Source organism: Triturus cristatus, chromosome 10 (assembly GCF_964204655.1).
Source record: "Triturus cristatus chromosome 10, aTriCri1.1, whole genome shotgun sequence".
NCBI classification, from domain to species: domain Eukaryota; kingdom Metazoa; phylum Chordata; class Amphibia; order Caudata; family Salamandridae; genus Triturus; species Triturus cristatus.
The window spans coordinates 1,144,743,888-1,144,761,395 of NC_140593.1; the positions used below are offsets into that span (position 1 = coordinate 1,144,743,888).

Genomic DNA, 17,508 nt, shown 5'->3' on the forward strand with positions numbered 1-17,508 from the left:
GATGTGCTGCCACAAAGCCTTAGACATTCTGCAATATTTTGGATCCTCTCTCCATCCTGGTACTGTGCTAGTCTAATAAAATATAGATATAGATGTTATGGCCTAGCATGTCAAAGTTCAGCACCATGCAAGTCTGGACTGCTCACTGATCACATTTCTGTGAATGGGAAGTGTTTAGAGACCTCTTCCCTCCATGAAAACTCCTTTTCTGTCTACGTTGAAACCATTTGTTCCCCTTTTGGGAAAAAAATGTTAAGGCCCTGCTGCATATCTTCCAAATGGTCCTGTGTCATGTGTAATACAGTTAGCCTTTTTTTTATTTACTTTTTTAGATTTTTAAGTAAAAGCGATTTTTTTTAAAGATCTTATATTTTTGATTTTAGATTTGTATGTGTGGGCTGAACAATCCCATTTTACAAAGCGTTGTTTACTAAAATACCAGGGCTGGCTTAAGATAGGTAGTCAGCTCCTTCAAGAAGGGTGTTGAAGCCGTCAGGGGAACTGTCCGCATTAGAAACAAGCATTTTCAATGCACTAGGTCTTGCATTTACTAGAGTTTGAGCTATTGGCATTGTAAATGACAATGCCTTTTATTTACTTGTTGATTTTTAAAACATAAATAAAATGCATTGTTATTTACAATGCCAATAGCTTTAACTCTCACAAATGCGAGACCTATTGCATTGCAAATGCTTGTTCCTCATATGTCATTGAGTGGACTACAGACAAACGGGAGATAAGCACTTTCACCTCCCCCTTTGACATAACCCACTTATCGGGAATGTGCCAGCAGCTTCCAGTCTGTGGATAGATGGGCGGATCCCAGTGCATTAAACCAACCAAAGCACTAGTTTGGTCTACCCCCCACCCCTTCCGCCACCTGTTAAACCTCCCCACACCTTCTTCCCCAGAGTTGCCAGCTCCCGTGCCCCCTCTGTCTCATGTTCTGTCACTTAGCTTGTATAAATCGGAGGGGGGGTTAATAAAACTCTACATTTAAGATGCAGAAATGTGCCCTGTTTCATCCAGGTCCCCTGCTCTGGGGTCCCAAGTGTCGCTCTACGAGGAGAGATTTCATGCTACATAAACGAGTCTCCTCTGCAGTCCGCGTCCGCATTTGTGTGTGTGCATGCATGTGCATGCACTTGCACGTGTCTGTGCATTTGTGTGTGTGCATGAGTGTGTGTGCATGTGTGTGTGCATGTGTGTGTGCGCGCGTGTGTAGGTGTGTGTATGAGTATGTGCATGCACATGTGCGCACGTGTGTGTGTGTGTGTGTGCGCGTGTGTGTGTGTTGTGTCCATCTCCTAACCACGCTTCATCCCTTTGTCGGCCGGGCTAAGAATGATCCATCACACACTGTTTTATCTGTTGCTCAGGAATGTGTAATCATAAACAAATCACAAAGGCTACGAACCCTTTAATCATTAAAAAGTACTCCCCTTGAGTCTACGAGGCAATAAAGCACACTCAATATTAAAAATGCTCGTGTTAGCCCCCAGTTGTAAATGAGACACCACAATAAGCCATCCATTTTCCTGCACTGTTGTATCTGCAGTTCTACCAACCTCAGTAATGCAGGTCCCCTGCTCTGGGGTCCCAAGAGTCGCTCCACAAGGAGAGATTTCACGCCACATAAACGAGTCTCCTCTGCAGTCCATATTTGTGTGTGTGCATGCATGTGCATGCACTTGCGCATGTCTGTGCATTTGTGTGTGTGCATGAGTGTGTGCGCATGTGTGTGTGCATGTGTGTGTGCGTGTAGGTGTGTGTATGAGTATGTGCATGCGCGCACGTGTGTGTGCGAGTGTGTGTGTGTTCATGCTTGGGTGTGTGTGTGTGTGTGCGCATCTGTGCATTTGTATGTGTGTGTGTGCGTGAGTATGTGTGTATTGTGTCTATCTCCTAACCACGCTTCATCCCTTTGTCGGCCGGGCTGAGAATGATCCATCACACACTGTTTTATCTGTTGCTCAGGAATGTGCAATCATAAACAAATCACAAAGGCTACGAACCCTTTAATCATCAAAAAGTACTCCGCTTGAGTTTACAAGGCAATAAAGCACACTCAATATTAAAAATGCTCGTGTTATCCCCCAGTTGTAAATGAGACACCACAATAAGCCATCCGTTTTCCTGCACTGTTGTATCTGCAGTTCTACCAACCTCAGTAATGCAGGTCCCCTGCTCTGGGGTCCCAAGAGTCGCTCCACAAGGAGAGATTTCACGCCACATAAACGAGTCTCCTCTGTAGTCCGCGTCCGCATTTGTGTGTGTGCATGCATGTGCATGCACTTGCACATATCTGTGCATTTGTGTGTGTGTGTGCGAGTGTGAATGAGTATATGCATGCACGTGTGCGCCCGTGTGTGTGCGTGCGCATTTGTATGTGTGTGTGTGTGTGGGTGTGTGAGTATGTTGTATTGTGTGCGATGCCGCGAGCTATCTCCTAACCACGCTTCATCCCTTTGTAGGCCGGGCCAAGAATGATCCATCACACACTGTTTTATCTGTTGCTCAGGAATGTGTAATCATAAAAAAAATCACAAAGGCTACGAACACGTAAATCATTAAAAAGTACTCCCCTTGAGTTTACAAGGCAATAAAGCACACTCAATATTAAAAATGCTTGTGTTAGCCCCCAGTTGTAAATGAGACACCACAAATAGCCATCCGTTTTCCTGCACTGTTGTATCTGCAGTTCTACCAACCTCAGTAATGTAAGCATGCACAAACCTTACCCTATCACAAAGAAGCGCCTCGGGTCTCGTAAAGTATGTGAAACACTGTGCTGATAACCCGGGCAGATGCAGAGTAACCTATTGCGATACAGATCTGTCAACCGCTACATTGCTCATAGTAACTCCCGAGGGGGCAGGTGGAGAGAAGAGCTCTCGTGTTACATAGCTCTGGAACTTTCTCTGCAGACCAGGGCTGCCCCTCAGTATAAAAAACTTTAAGTAAAGACAGGCAGCTGGGCTTTTTCCGCTACATAATAAAAACATGGCCAAAGTCCTGTGTCCAGTTCGAAACATTCACAGAGCGAGTCTGTGCTTTCGCTTTTTATTACGTAATTTTAGTTTCCTATTGCAAATGCAGAGAGCTGCAGGTACCATAATACGAATCAGCACATGCTAAGAAAAGAAGCGGCAGTGAAATGTTAAAAAAAAAAAAAAACCGCCAGTGAGTGGTGCGCGCGCACGTGCCACTGCGAGGCATATGTTTTCAATTATCGCGCCCGTGTCTGGGCACGATAATTGAAAACATATGGGCTTTAGTGCGCGTAACAGACACAAATAGGCCGTGGGCGAGCAATGCCTATTGCGTGCTCTGTTAACAAAATACACGCATTCAAAGCCCAATCACAGAAGAGCAGACAAAAAAAACACGCACGAGCGTGTTCGATTCCAGGGTCCATTTCTGAACCCCGGAAAAAAGGACTCTCCCCTGCGAGCACTGCTGAGCAGTGCAACGCAGGTCGCGAGACCTAAAAAGCATTGGCATAGCCAATAGGTCTCGCTTTTGGGACCTTTTAAGTATTTAGTTATGCAGCACAATATCCTTGGTGCAACAACATCAACTGTTGCATGGCTAAACACTTATAAGGTCCCAAAGACGAGACCTATTGGCTATGCCAATGCTTGTTCTCTCTTGGTTTAGCCTATAGAGAAATTATCCCTCCGTTATCACATATTTGTAAAACTATTTTGAAAGCTTAATTCTTACGTTTTTTATCATTCATACAGGATTTTATATTATACAAATAGTCCAAATGAAAGAAGGTTCGGGAGACAGGGTTAGAAAGTCCTAAGATATTTTTTATAGAGTAAAAAAGTGTTTTGGGATCCCGCAGGTTGGTGGAAATATTTAATATTCATAAATTTTAAAAAAGGATCTTACAATAGAGAACAGGTCTATACTATCTCTCCTTAGTATGGCAGGGGAAAACGATGTGCATGGAAATTGAGAAAAGGGTCTAGCAGGAGGCAGTTTAGTTTACTGCATTCTGACCAGCAATGGAAGGAGATGCTAGAACTCATGCTAGTTGAAGGGGAGGGCCGTGTCACTCACAGCCATCTTATGTGTTGAGACAAATGCCAATTTAAGTAGTGACAATACTGTTTCAACGTGGGTTTAAGTGAGGGGTACATTTGGTCATTGCCAACTCACCTTGCTCTGGAGGGTAGGGCAACTTTCCAGCATGCAACGCCATTTCCAGGGCTGGATCTTCCTGCGTAACAAATGGCTCTAAGTGCAGAGGAAGCGACATGATGTACTGTCCAATCTAGAAGAGAGACAGAAAATTCATTATTCATTTACCAAAAACAAAACAAAAGCTGATAAACAGACTAAACAAAGGGGGCTCAATAAAGAGAACTTGCACTTAAAGCAAAACCTGCCTACTAATTGAATGCAAATGCTGTAGGTATCATCAAATATAAGCTAAAACAGGGCTTGAGAAGCCCAAAATGGTGTTTTTACCCACTTCCCTACAGTGGAAATGTTTTTGGAATTCAACAAAAACTTACAACATTAAAAAAATAAATGGTACAAAGAAACACCTGTTCAAAAACATAAAACAGGAGTCATAATATGCATGAGATTTCTTATTCACCTGCTTCTATTGGTGTAAATGTAAAACCAAGTTACTGTATTGCATGTCTGTCTGGAAGTTAACTTTGCAGAGGAAGAATAGGCCAACAATTACCACTTCAAGAGATTCTGGGGGTGCATTAGAAGGCACTATAACAAATGTTACTATGATGAGTTACTGTAGCTTGAACTGCAAGAGGGGCCTAGTTGATGGAAATATTTGTCATACAGTAGTTTTTAATCAAACACAATAAATTGTGTTTCATTTAATTCCAGAACATCAGCAATATGCTTTCTTCAAATTTCATAATGAGAAAACACTCGGATATAGATTTTTTATTAATCTGTGCATTGCAGAATTTATTTTCTCCTTTTATCAGAATATGAAGCGATTATACCATCTCAATGAATGAAGGAGAAAATGATCAATTACTAGAACATTTACAATTATATTACTTTCTTTTTAGATCTCGCCTGAGCCAGCGCGCATGCGCTACTCTGCAAAACATTTAGTTAGGGCTTTTAAATTCCAAACACACGCTCGTGCATGTGCTTTTTTTAAAATCACTTGCTATTGGGCTTTGCGTGCTGTCTTTAATTGGCCAGCAGCGGCCCCACACTGTGCCTGCTGCTAAAAAGTTCCCTCCGACGGCCTAATGCTATCGGGAACGAGCAGCGGCGTTCCTCCCTCGTCATGACTCATTAAGTACAACATGCACTTGTTCCCAACCGCGCTTGTTTTTAATGCTTAGTGCCATTTCTCTCTTCCTTGCAGTTCTGCTGCTCCACGGCTGTCACTTCGAAGCTCTCCAGAGGTTGTGCTCAGATCCTCCTGAAAACGGACACTGTTCCGCACACATCTCAGCCAAGCTCTTCCACGCATGGATGACGTCAGGCTACAGGCCTCGGAATGTTCGTTCACACCTTCCTGAACCCCAAAATCACAATCACGCGTCATACACACACAATGTACACACCCATCACTCATCACAAACATACAATGTACACACACGCACACATCACGCATCACATATAATGTACACACACACCACACACCAACACACAACTCACACACACACACAATGTACACGCACACATCACTCATCACACACACACACAATGTACACACAATCACACGCACATACATCACACACACACAATGTACACACACACAATGTATACGCACACAATCACACACACAATCACAGATATCACACACAATCACATCACACACACTCAAACCTACACACGCTGAGAACTATAAGTAAAAATACACAAACACACACGTGTTCAGAATGAGAAATTAACACATACACACACACACACACACACACAGACAGAGTAAGAAAACACACATGTGTTCTGAGTGAGAAATGAACACACACAAAAGGAGTAAGAAAACACACACACACGTTGAGAATGAGCAATGAACACACACACACACAGACAGACGGAGTAAGAAAACACACACACGTTGGCAATGAGTATAAGTGTGCAGAGAAAGTCCGGGTCCCTTCCCACATCGGTTTCCAATAGAGCCTGCCTGCCTTTGGCAAACAACATCCTCGGCTGCCTGAACCCCGTGCGTTCCTTCTGCTTTCATCAGACAGACTTTGAACATTTGAACTTGAAGACTGGTGCTCCAGACCATTTTATGGGTTGACCTATGACCCTGGCTGTCCCCCTTGCATCACTGTATTCCTGCTCAAGAGCTAGACAGGCCTCAGGCTGGCCCACAGCAGATTAAAACCAGATTAGCAGGGAGACCCCCTCCTAAGCCTGTGTGCTCCTATCACCCCCCCTGCACAGCTCCTCACAGTCCCCGATTCCTCTTTCCTTTGCCATTTACTGTCTCCTCTCTCCTCCCATTCTCCGCTATTTCATGTGTCTTCTGTTCACTTCACTGTCTGACGCACCCATCCTCGCGCCGTCCTGCACCTTCACTTTCTCCCTATCTTCCTGTCCCTACTTTATTATGTCTCGCCCCACCCCATCCCCGGCCTTTGCTCTCTTCCATTCACCATCTGTCCCCCGTCCTTTCCCCTCCTCCTTTCACTCAGTCATTCCATTCTTACCCCTCCTTCATTCACCACTGCCTCTCACCCTTCTGTTATTTTCTTTCCTACTCTCGCCTCTATCAGTTCTCTTCTCCATACCTTTCCCTCTTTACTATCTCACCCCTCGCTACTCTCCTGTCCTCTCCTCCATTCTCTTCATCGGTTCTTCCTCCGATGTCCCCTCTCAGTGCCAGTAGGTGGTATTTGCAGCTGTGTCGTCTATGTCCCGTGCCTGGCCGCTCCTTCCCCCGTCTCGGATAATATATATTTTTTAAATTCTATGTCTTTATTTCTAGAGCGTCCGTTACTGCACGCAACCCCACGTCAGTGTCCTGCATATGTACCTGGGTGCTGTGTGAGCAAGATGTACACTTCACAGCCTCTTACAAAATTAGTTTTCTTTTCCTCCTCACATGCAGTTAGGGTTTCAGTACCATACGTCCGAAGTTGAAATGTATCAAACAATTTAAGAACAGTAGATGTTGTAACAGTCAGGATAACGTACGTGCTTCATGGCTAAATACTTATGAGGTCCCAAAGGCGAGACCTATTGGCTATGCCAATACTTGTTTAAAATACATCTCTATGTAACTTACGCTATGCTATGTTTGTACAAGCTATCACCTCTGTGGTACAACAAACTGGGTAGAATTAATCATGAATGGTTATGGTGTAATAAACAGTGGTATTGAGCATTTACTAGATGACCCAAACTAGGCAATATATCTTTAAATTTTATCTGAATGTCTAGCCCCATTTCACCCAGAAATCGACTCACTCTTAATGTAATTTCTTTATTACATGTTCTCGTAGTCTGTCCTGTTTTGTGTGCCACTTGTGTCTAACACATTTCGTACTTACACATACCATACTTAACTGGAAATATTTACATCCATTTTCAGTTTTCAACACCCTATTCCGACGGCAAAAAAGTCTTCTTGTTCACTCAATTCTTTTCCTGCCTTATCTGAGCTTAATTCATAATGGACAAACTACATTTCACTTACATTCAAATAAAACACATAACATTTGTTTTCCTCATTCATTACTCTGGGAAGTCAATTAGTCCAATATATTTATACATGTTTCTTTCCGGGCCTATTGTTTCCTGTGTCCACCTCTACTGGACTGTTTATTGTCTTCAAATAACTGGACTTTCAATTGTGGATTATGGTAAGAGACATATGAGAAGTGAATATATTTCTTTAGGAAACAAGACTAGATATGTAGATGAACTTTCAAGAAATACTGCCAAGTTGGATTCAAGTAGTAAAGCAAAACAACTATATTAGGTGTTAACAGTTTGTAACTGACTGTACCCAGTTTGTTATATCAGAGCTGTGATAGCTTGTATGGACATAGCACAAGTTACCAAGAGGCCTTGCCTATGAAAGAGCTATTGGAATTGTCAATGTCTTTTAACCTTGTGGTACTGCAGCGTGGCAAGCAACAATGGGTGGGAATGCGGGTGGGTGGGGGCCAGCAACAACACGGGGGTAAGCAACAACGGGAGGGAGGGCGGGCAGGTGGGGGCCAGCAACAACAGGAGGGATTGGGGACAAGCAACAATGGGAGGGAGGGCGGGTGGGGACAAGCAACAACGGGAGGGAGGGCGGGTGGGGACAAGCAACAACGGGAGGGAGGGCGGTTGGAGGAAAGCAACAACGAGAGGGAGGGCAGGTGGGGGCAAGCAACGAGAGGGAGGGCAGGTGGGGGCAAGCAACAATGGGAGGGCGGGTGGGGGCAAGCAACAATGGGAGGGCGGGTGGGGGCAAGCAACAACATGGGGGCAAGCAATAACCGGAGGGAGGGTGGGCGAGGGCAAACCACAATGGGAAGAAGGACAGGTTGGGGCAAGCAACAACGGGAGGGAGGGAGGGAGGGTGCAAGCAACAACGGGTGGGAGGGCGGATGGGGCAAGCAACAACAGAAGGAGGGTGGGGCAGACAACGGAAGGAGGGAGGGAGGGTGGGGGCAGACAACAACAGAAGGAGGCATGGCAGGTTGGGGCAAGCATCAACAGAATGAGGGAGGGTAGGCAGGGCAAGCAACTCCTTGAGGGCCTATGCATAATTTATCTGTTATACCTGCTAGCACGATTCCTGGTGCGTGAAGCAGATACCTTAAAGGTTGTATGATCAGTCTCCTTCCTTCTGAGTGCCCCCCCTTACTTACCCTATTCCTAGTTATGAAAAGAACAAGTACTACTCATCGGAATGTTGTTGCTTTGATATGCTATATTGAGCCTATGGGGATGATATGATACTGTGCTTGTTCTTTTCTGTTACTGTATGTAAAACTCAATGAACAGAATAAAAATAAAAAAAACAACGGAAGGAGGGAGGGCAGGTGGGGACTAGCAACAACGGAGGGAGAGAGGGCAGGCGGCGCAAGCAAACACAGAAAGAGGGCTGGCGGGTTGGGGCAGGCAAACACAGAAGGAGGGAGGGCAAGGTCAAGCAACAACGGAAGGAGGGCAGGCGGGGCCAAGAAACAATGGAAGGAGCTAGGGCAGATGGGGCAAGCAACAATGGAAGGAGCTAAGGCAGACCGGGCAAGCAACAATGGAAGGACGACAGGCAGGGGCAAGCAACATCAGAGAGAGGGAGAGCGGCGGGGTAAAGCAACAACAGAGAGGGAGGGCGGGCAGGGGCAAGCAACAACGGAAAGGGGGAGGGCAGGCAGGGGCAAGCAACAACGGAAAGAGGGAGGGCGGGTGTACAGGGGTAAGCAACAACATAAAGAGGGAGGGTGGGCGGGCAGGGGCAAGCAACAACGGAAAGAGGGAGGGTGGGCGGGGGTAAGCGACAATGGGAAGAGGGAGGGGGCAGGGGGAAGCAACAACTGAAAGAGGGAGGGGGCGGGGCAAGCAACAACGGAAAGAAGGAGGGCGGGTGGGGGCAAGCAATAATGGAAATAAGGAGGGCGGGTGGGGGCAAGCAACAACGGAAGGAGGGAAGGCAGGCGGGTGCAAGGAAGAACTGGATCGGGTGGGGCAAGCAATAACAGGAAGGCAGGCAGGTGGGGGCAAGCAATAAAGGGAGGGCGGGCGTTTAGGGATAAGCAAAATGGGAGGACTGGCAGGTGGGGGCCAGTAAAAACGGAAGGACCGGCGGGTCAGGGCAAGCAAAAAAGGGAAGGTGAGTGCGTGCAAGCAAAAAAGGAAGGGTGGTTGGGGGCAAGCAAAAACAGGCAGGCAGGGGGGCAAGCAAAAACAGGAGGGCAGATGGGTGGGGGCAAGTAACAATAGGAGGGTGGGTGGAGGCAAGCAAGAACAATAGGGAGATGGGTGGTTGGAGGCAAGCACCAACGGAAGAAGGGCAGGTGGGGTGGGCCAAAGCAACAACAGAAAAAAGAGAGGGCAGAAGAAGCACAGAGACGAAGTAAATAAGGGAGCAATTAGAAAAAGACACACTCTGTTGGAGTGCCTAAACACAAAGATGCTCTGGCGAGGATTAGGTGGGGGACAAGCACACGAAGAGTAAGGAAGCCTACAGCAGCTGTCCAATAAGAAACAGGCAATTGAAAGTGGCAATGAAGCCAACCAATCGTTAGCAATGGGCGGCATCTATGCCCACTATGAGAAAACAAAAGGTCTCGAAGAGACAACACATGTGCTGTCAAGGTGCGACCTAAAAATGTAATCAATAGAATTCAAATAGTTTTTAGTAACTAAGAATAATGTTATTCTTTTGGGCTGGTAGAGATGATGTACACATTTTACCCTTAAAGAGTAATTAATCTCTGAAATGCATCAACAAATGTGAAATCCATAAGCAAGTGTTGCCCATAATTACATTTGTAGAAAGTGCTTTGATGGTGCTCTGAAATTAAAAAAACTAAATACTTTGTTTGACCAAAAAATAATATATGAAGACTATTTACATCAATTAAATGTGTTAATGAAGTTCATTCCAATTTTCTTATGGAGTATATTCTGTAATGGTCTGTAGGGGCACGAAGTCGGTAGCCCTTTAATACACCAGGATATAATGGAATAAATTATGTTTACAGATAAAAGGCTAAAAAAAAAAACTACTTCCTTCAGAGTTGAACAAACAAAGCAATTTAAGAATCCTTGCAGTTTAACACTAATTAAAGGATCAATTGACTAATCTGAAGTTGTTACAATTCCATCTTTCTGAAGGGACTCAATAATCTTTCCGATATTCAAAAACAGCAACAAGTCCCTGCCTAAAAACTATCGTCTAGTTGCTCTCTTAGACAATGGAGCAAAATACTTTGCAGGAACATTATTAGAGGAACTCTTGTCATGGGCCAACAAGCGATCAATATTTCGCTCAATCAGACAGGTTCCTCAAAGACCGCAGCACAACAACAAACATCTTGGCTATGTCACTGCTAATCGACAAGGCAAAAGCATCATAAATGCCATTACACCTATGCTTTATTGACTACAAAGCCTCCTTCAACCACATAAATGGTAGCAGACTCTGGAGGAAATTGGCACATTGGGCGATTCCATGGACTCTGCTGAACCTGTTAATCACCCTTCATACTGATACATGTGTACAATTAAAGCTCAGTGGCGGCTCATTTTTATCAAGATGCATAGCGACGAGCAAGGGGCTTCAGCAGGGAAGTGTCTTGGCTCCGACTCTATTCAATCTCTTCGTGGTAGACTGTCATTGAATGCCTTGTAATTCCCATGCCCCTAGACTAGGAGGCCTAGCACTGTCACGCTTTCTCTATGCGGACAATATAGTCCTGGTCGGCCTACAGCCCCTCCTCATCACAACACAAGAATATACTGAAGCAAACTGCCTAAACATCAATCTTGAGAAAACAAGGACCATGAAGATTGTTAAAAACTGCAAGAAACCACGGGACTGATTCTGTGGGGCAAAGCAAACACAAGGAGATGATGGACGGAGCGCTGAAACTTTTCAAAAACTTGCCCCCATTAACAGATCTGGGTTGAATCCATCATCGTTCTTTAGCTCACTTCGCCACCCCAGCTCAGACACAGCTATATGCAAATCAGTCTTGACTCTGTGCCTCATGGAAACAGTCTAGCCCGAACTGCCAAGCCATGTCTCCCCTGGATCGGAAACAAGCATTCTGGGACCGGATAGGGTAACACCCCTCATCAGCCAGGCTAGCTTGAATCCAGTGACAAAGTGAGCAAGGGACCCACGTCTGGGCTTACCCTGCCAACTTAGGGCGAACAAAGCAAACACAAGGAGATGATGGGCGGAGCGCTGAAACTTTCAGACACTCATCCCCAGTCACATATCTGGGTCGAATCCATCATCGTTCTTTAGCTCACATAGCCACCCCAGCTCAGACACAGCTATATGCAAAACAGTCTTGACCCTGTGCCTCAAAGTGCGCTCCATGCGCTCAGGACCTTTCTCACTGGCAAAGGGACCGTGCAGGAAGAGCTTGCAGCTTATGCAGCACATCCACAGAAGATCTGCTACACCTCCTCTGCACCTGCGAAAATCTCTCGAAGGAATGAAGGCAGCTCATAAAAGCTTATTTTAATCAAAGCGGGTTTGGACTCGGAGACAGGCCTGTTTTGCACCAGAGGATCCGCAGCTGAACTGCAGCTGGTACAATTCCTGACACGGGTGACTTAAAAGATGCCAAAATGCAGAGTTAGGGGTTTCGGGACCAAAACAACTCAAAGTTGCCGCAAAGCACTTGCAGACACTTCTTAAAGTCAAGCAACATTTTACTCTTTATGCATGGCCTCACTGTATTTTAACATTGAATGAATCTTTGCCACAAGGGGTGCTACCAGCAAGGGATAAACCTCCAATGCACACAATTTTATACCAAGGCACATTCGAAGACCGGCCTGCTGCCTGTTCACACCAACTTTTATCACAGTGTAAGAATTTTAGGGCCACATGCATCATTGAAAATAGAGGTCGCAAAAGGGCCGATTCGCAGAATCGGCCCCTTTGCCAGCGCTATTTTTGCATTTGGGATGCATCATCCCAATTGCAAATTGCGCATGCAATTCCCATTGATTCCTATGAGGCTAGAGGATGGGAATGGGAAGCAATTCCTTATTCGCGATTCGCAATTTGCGAGTCGCAACTAAGGAGTGTGTAGGAATCGCAATTTTTTCGCGATTCCTACATGCATAAGGAATTGGGATTCCTAAATAGCGATTCTTAAAAATCGCAATTTAGGAATCGCAATTCCTAACTTTGATGCATGCGGCTCTTAATGCTTTGTTTCTCTTGGTTTTAAATGGTTTTAAATAACTATGCTAATACATTTTTACTTGACTTGACGAACCTGAGCTGGACATCTAAATAGGGACAGTGATGTGCAAAGTTTGTGTGCAATGTTGTGCACCGCTGGAGCCAAATGAAATGCTAGTGTTTGTTTTTCTGTTCCTGTTTGTCTTTTAGCGACAGCTAGCTGTTCATTCTGTAATTGGTGGATTTTAGATGACATCTGATGCCCCAGTGTCACCCTTGATGACACTAGTTGAAAATCAGTTTAGAAATCATAAAGACATCTGACCTCATGATATTTATTTCCGCATTTAGACAAATATGCGAGGAAACTATTTCTCTGCACAAAATGTGTTCAGGATGGATTCTTCTTCAAGGGTCAATACTGACATCCTCAATACTCTACACTTGATCCTGGAGGATCTAGGATACTCATCTCCACGCAAACGTTAACCAGTTATGCATCAAAGTAAATAGAAACTCTGACCGCTCACTCTTGACATCCTGCTTTACAAAAATGCATAAATTGTTGAAAGGTAGACACCAGAAGCTGAATGAACACAAACATTGAATAAATGCAATCTTACATGAAATGCTGGCTCTCAGCCTCTGCTTATAGAATCAGCAAAATCCATAGATTCCATACTGTATAGGAGACTAAACATAGAAGCTTACAGGAACAACTTGAAGTGTAGTGCTTAGCTTCAACTAATTTTTGCAATACCTTCCTACCAATCAGTGATCTAAAAACTACAGTGCAATCAGTTAGACTCACTTCTTCACATTTTGAAAATTTAATTCTAAACGGAATTCTTAAAAAGAGTTTGCAACCTTTAAGCGTAGTAATCGATGTTGCAGCCCGCTAGTCTAAGACTCTTGCAAAAATCCCACTTCACCATGTGTTAGTAAAATATCTTCAAATTGATGTGAGAATTTTCTATGAAACAGCATATCTACCTCAGGCAGTGTGATATTTAACTATCTAAATAATGTATCGCAGACTATCTTTGGGGAATCCCACATGGTTAAAAGCAATGCAACATGATCACTTACTATTCCATTGCTTCAAGAGGAGTTTACCTCCTTCATAAGCTTTCTCATGCCATGATTCAAGGTCTTGGAACTCTTCGTCCTGGGCCACTGGACTGGCTCACTCTTTCAACCAATTCAAAGCTTCAACAACAAAGTATTCTTCTAGAGAAATAACTTTGCCACTACCCACACAACCCCTGCACCACAAACGCTACTTTGAGATGCACTTTAGTTTTGAGCAGCTTAACCTGATGTAAAACTTGCTTCAGATGCCCAACTACTGATTATAAATTATTATTTTTTAAATATTAATACTAACTGATGTTTTACAATGGATTTGCTTATATGAAAATAAAGTACATTTAGGTAGTGCAGAAAATTCCCATAATACAAAATCGATGTATATGAAAGCCGCTCATTTAATGCAAAGTTGATGATTTTAGTGAACAACCCCTAATTTGAATACGGTACCCAAACTGCACTTTATTAGAAAAAACGATCCTAACATCGTTGCAAGGTCTTGTACAAGTGGCTGAACGTCCTCAATCAGGCGCCCGACAAACTTTCTAAATGGTGAAGCTATCTCTTATATCATTAAAACAAAATGCATCAAAATACTGTCAGACACAATGATACACTGCTGGGCCTTGTTTGCATCAATTTAGTCCAAAGTAAGTCCACCGTGCATAAGGAATATGCTACTTACCAGTATGCATCTGTTCTTGGCATGTAGAGCTGCAGATCTACACACTTGTGCATAGATCGCCATCTGGTGTTGGGCCCGGATGTTTGCAGTTGTTTTTCCTCTTGGAAAGTCTTTGGAAGTCACGAGGTCGGTGACTCCTCCTTTGGATCGTATTGCGCATGGGCTTCAGCTCCATCCTCAGATTGTTTTTCGCCAGCAGGGAAATGATGGAGCGTAGTAATAACAGTAAAGAGGCCCATGTGTGTGGTATCTAAATAAGATAAACTGGAACAGATAAAGGTAGCCGGGGAGGCGGGTGGGTGTGTGTAGATCTGCAGCTCTACATGCCAAGAACAGATGCATACTGGTAAGTAGCATATTCCGTTCGAGGCATATGAGCTGCAGATTACACACTTGTGCATAGATTGTATAGCAGTACCCACCCTTAGCGGCGACCACCCGTATCTGTTGCAGTGGTTTGAAATAATGTTTTGAGTACAGCCTGGCCCACACTAGCCTGTTGCTTAGTTTGCACATCTACACAATAGTGTTTAGTGAAAGTGTGCGGTGTTGACCATGTAGCTGCTTTGCAGATATCATCTAATGGGATGTTTCCTAGAAAAGCCATTGAAGCCCCTATTTTACGTGTAGAATGGGCTTTAGGGGGAACGGATAGCGTTCGTTTTGCTTTGTGGTAGCATATCTGAATGCATTTGACAATCCACCTAGCTATCCCCGACTTGGAGATGGGGTTGCCCTTGTGTGGTGGAGAGAAAGAGACAAACAGTTGTTTGGTCTTACGGAAAGGTTGTGTTCTCTCGATGTAGTAGAGTAAGGCTCGTTTGACATCTAATGTGTGGAGAGCTCTTTCTGCAACAGTTTGTGGTTGCGAGAAGAATACTGGTAGTTCTACAGATTGGTTTAGGTGAAAAGGGGAAATCACTTTAGGGAGGAATTATGGGTTGGTACTGAGAACAACTTTGTTATGGTGCATTTGTAGAAAAGGTTCTTGAATGGTAAATGCTTGTATCTCACTGACCCTTCTAAGGGAAGTGATGGCTATGAGGGTGTGTGTGTGGGGGGGGAGGGGGGGGGGGTAGATTAGTACTCACGACCCTCTGTGTCCTCCACATCTGAGTCGTCGGCTTCGGAGGCGCTGACGAGTCCCTCGTCGGTGTGATGCTGTTCTGGAGCGTTGACACCTTCTCCGAAGATGTCGTCCGGAATCGTCGTCGAGGAGTGTGCCATGGTTCTTCTGGCTCTTCGGTCCCGAATAGTCTTTTTGGACCGGAAGGACTTGCACGCCGGACAGTCTCGAGCCTCGTGTTCAGGGGAGAGGCAGAGATTGCATACCTCGTGGAGATCGGTGTGGGGGAATTTGGACCCACATCGAGGGCACTTTTAAAATGGAGTCCTTTCCATTAGCCAGGACCGGAGCTTGGGTAGGCCCGAAGGCCGCCGAAGACCACTGGAACCAAAGGTCTGTGCCGATGAGAAGACGCGTCGAGAGGGGAGATCGCGATCGAAACAATACCGCGAATTGGGGTGAGAATTGCGCGAAGATCGTCGAACTGGAAGCTGTTCGGAACCGGAGCGCGAAGATTACATCCGAGTCCGATGGCGGAAAAAAACAATCTGACCATGGAGCCGAAGCCCATGCGCAATACGATCCAAAGGAGGAGTCACCGACCTCGTGACTTCCAAAGACTTTCCAAGGACGCCTCACAGGGAAAGCCAGGATGGGTTCCACAGCGGTATTCGTACAAGCGCCGAGAGGCCTCCGGGTAGTCGTGCGCTATACAAGTATCCATACATTTACATTTACTTTTACAAGAGGAAAAACAACTGCAAACATCCGGGCCCAACACCAGATGGCGATCTATGCACAAGTGTGTAATCTGCAGCTCATATGCCTCGAACACATGTTTCCTATTTAGATTCATGTAAATGTATTTCAAGTTGGCTTCTGGGACATCTGCCAGGTATCCAGGCCAGGATTACCAACCATGGCCACCAATATGGGGGGAAAGACCTTTCTAGGTTTCTAAAGAGAATGGACAGCAGCAGCTTCTTCATAGGAATTACCAATACTGATGAGGCAATCCCCCATAAATAAAGAGTGTGAGGCAAATTAATCTTGCTGTTGTTGTATCAGTGACCTATGGCACACCAATCTTGGTGTACATACTCTCATTTTTTGTAGTCCTCCGCCATTATTGGCGAATGCCATGGCTTCTACTTGTGATGGGCATATGAAGCAAAGGGAAGGGCAGGGTTTTCTGAGGTATGACACTGATAGCAATCAGCAATAGCTACTTACTACAGAAGTGCACTATCTCGCATCTGAACCTACTCCACTGTACAGAAGCAGAAAAGCACAAAAACATTTCAGTGGCAAAAGCAAGAAAAGCTGATAAAAAACAGTCACAAAAGAAAAGGATTTTTTTTTTAAAGAAAACAAATGAGAGATGGTCGTGGTCATGTTCCAAAGAGAATTAGTTTGATACCATAATCAATTCAGGTTTCTCAACACTGGGTCCAAACACAGACCAGCCAGTGGAATTAAAAGTGCAGACGTGGGTAGATGCAGTGTGGACCTTTATACAGGATACTTAGTTAAATAAACCACATGCACTGCCTCACTTACTTAGGTTACACCCAGGTGTCCGATTCTTCAAGCCGGCCAGCTGCCACTTGAACACTTTAATGGACTATTTGGCAGATCTCCCATAAGAAAAGTTCACTCCTGCAGTGAGGCGGAGCAGAGTCAATCAACTAGTGCCTTCCTTGACAGCCCCTGGGCAATTCCTTAGAGGGTGACATTCTCACTGCACACAATCCCCTGCCTTAAATCTAACTCAAATGTCTACCTCCCTTCGTAGGTAGCTGGCTTGCACGCTGCTTCATATGGAGAAAGGGGCAAATC

The 17,508-nt window shown here is 44.9% G+C and overlaps 1 protein-coding gene across 1 annotated transcript in view; it reads right to left on the reverse strand.

Moving 5' to 3' along the window:
• COG7 (component of oligomeric golgi complex 7) overlaps window positions 1-17,508 on the reverse strand; it is a 338,508-nt gene that overhangs the window by 32,633 nt on the left and 288,367 nt on the right. The window contains exon 16 of the mRNA XM_085629498.1: window positions 4,171-4,285. Within this exon, the coding sequence (XP_085485624.1) occupies window positions 4,171-4,285 (115 nt within the window). The remainder of the gene's footprint in view (window positions 1-4,170; window positions 4,286-17,508) is intronic.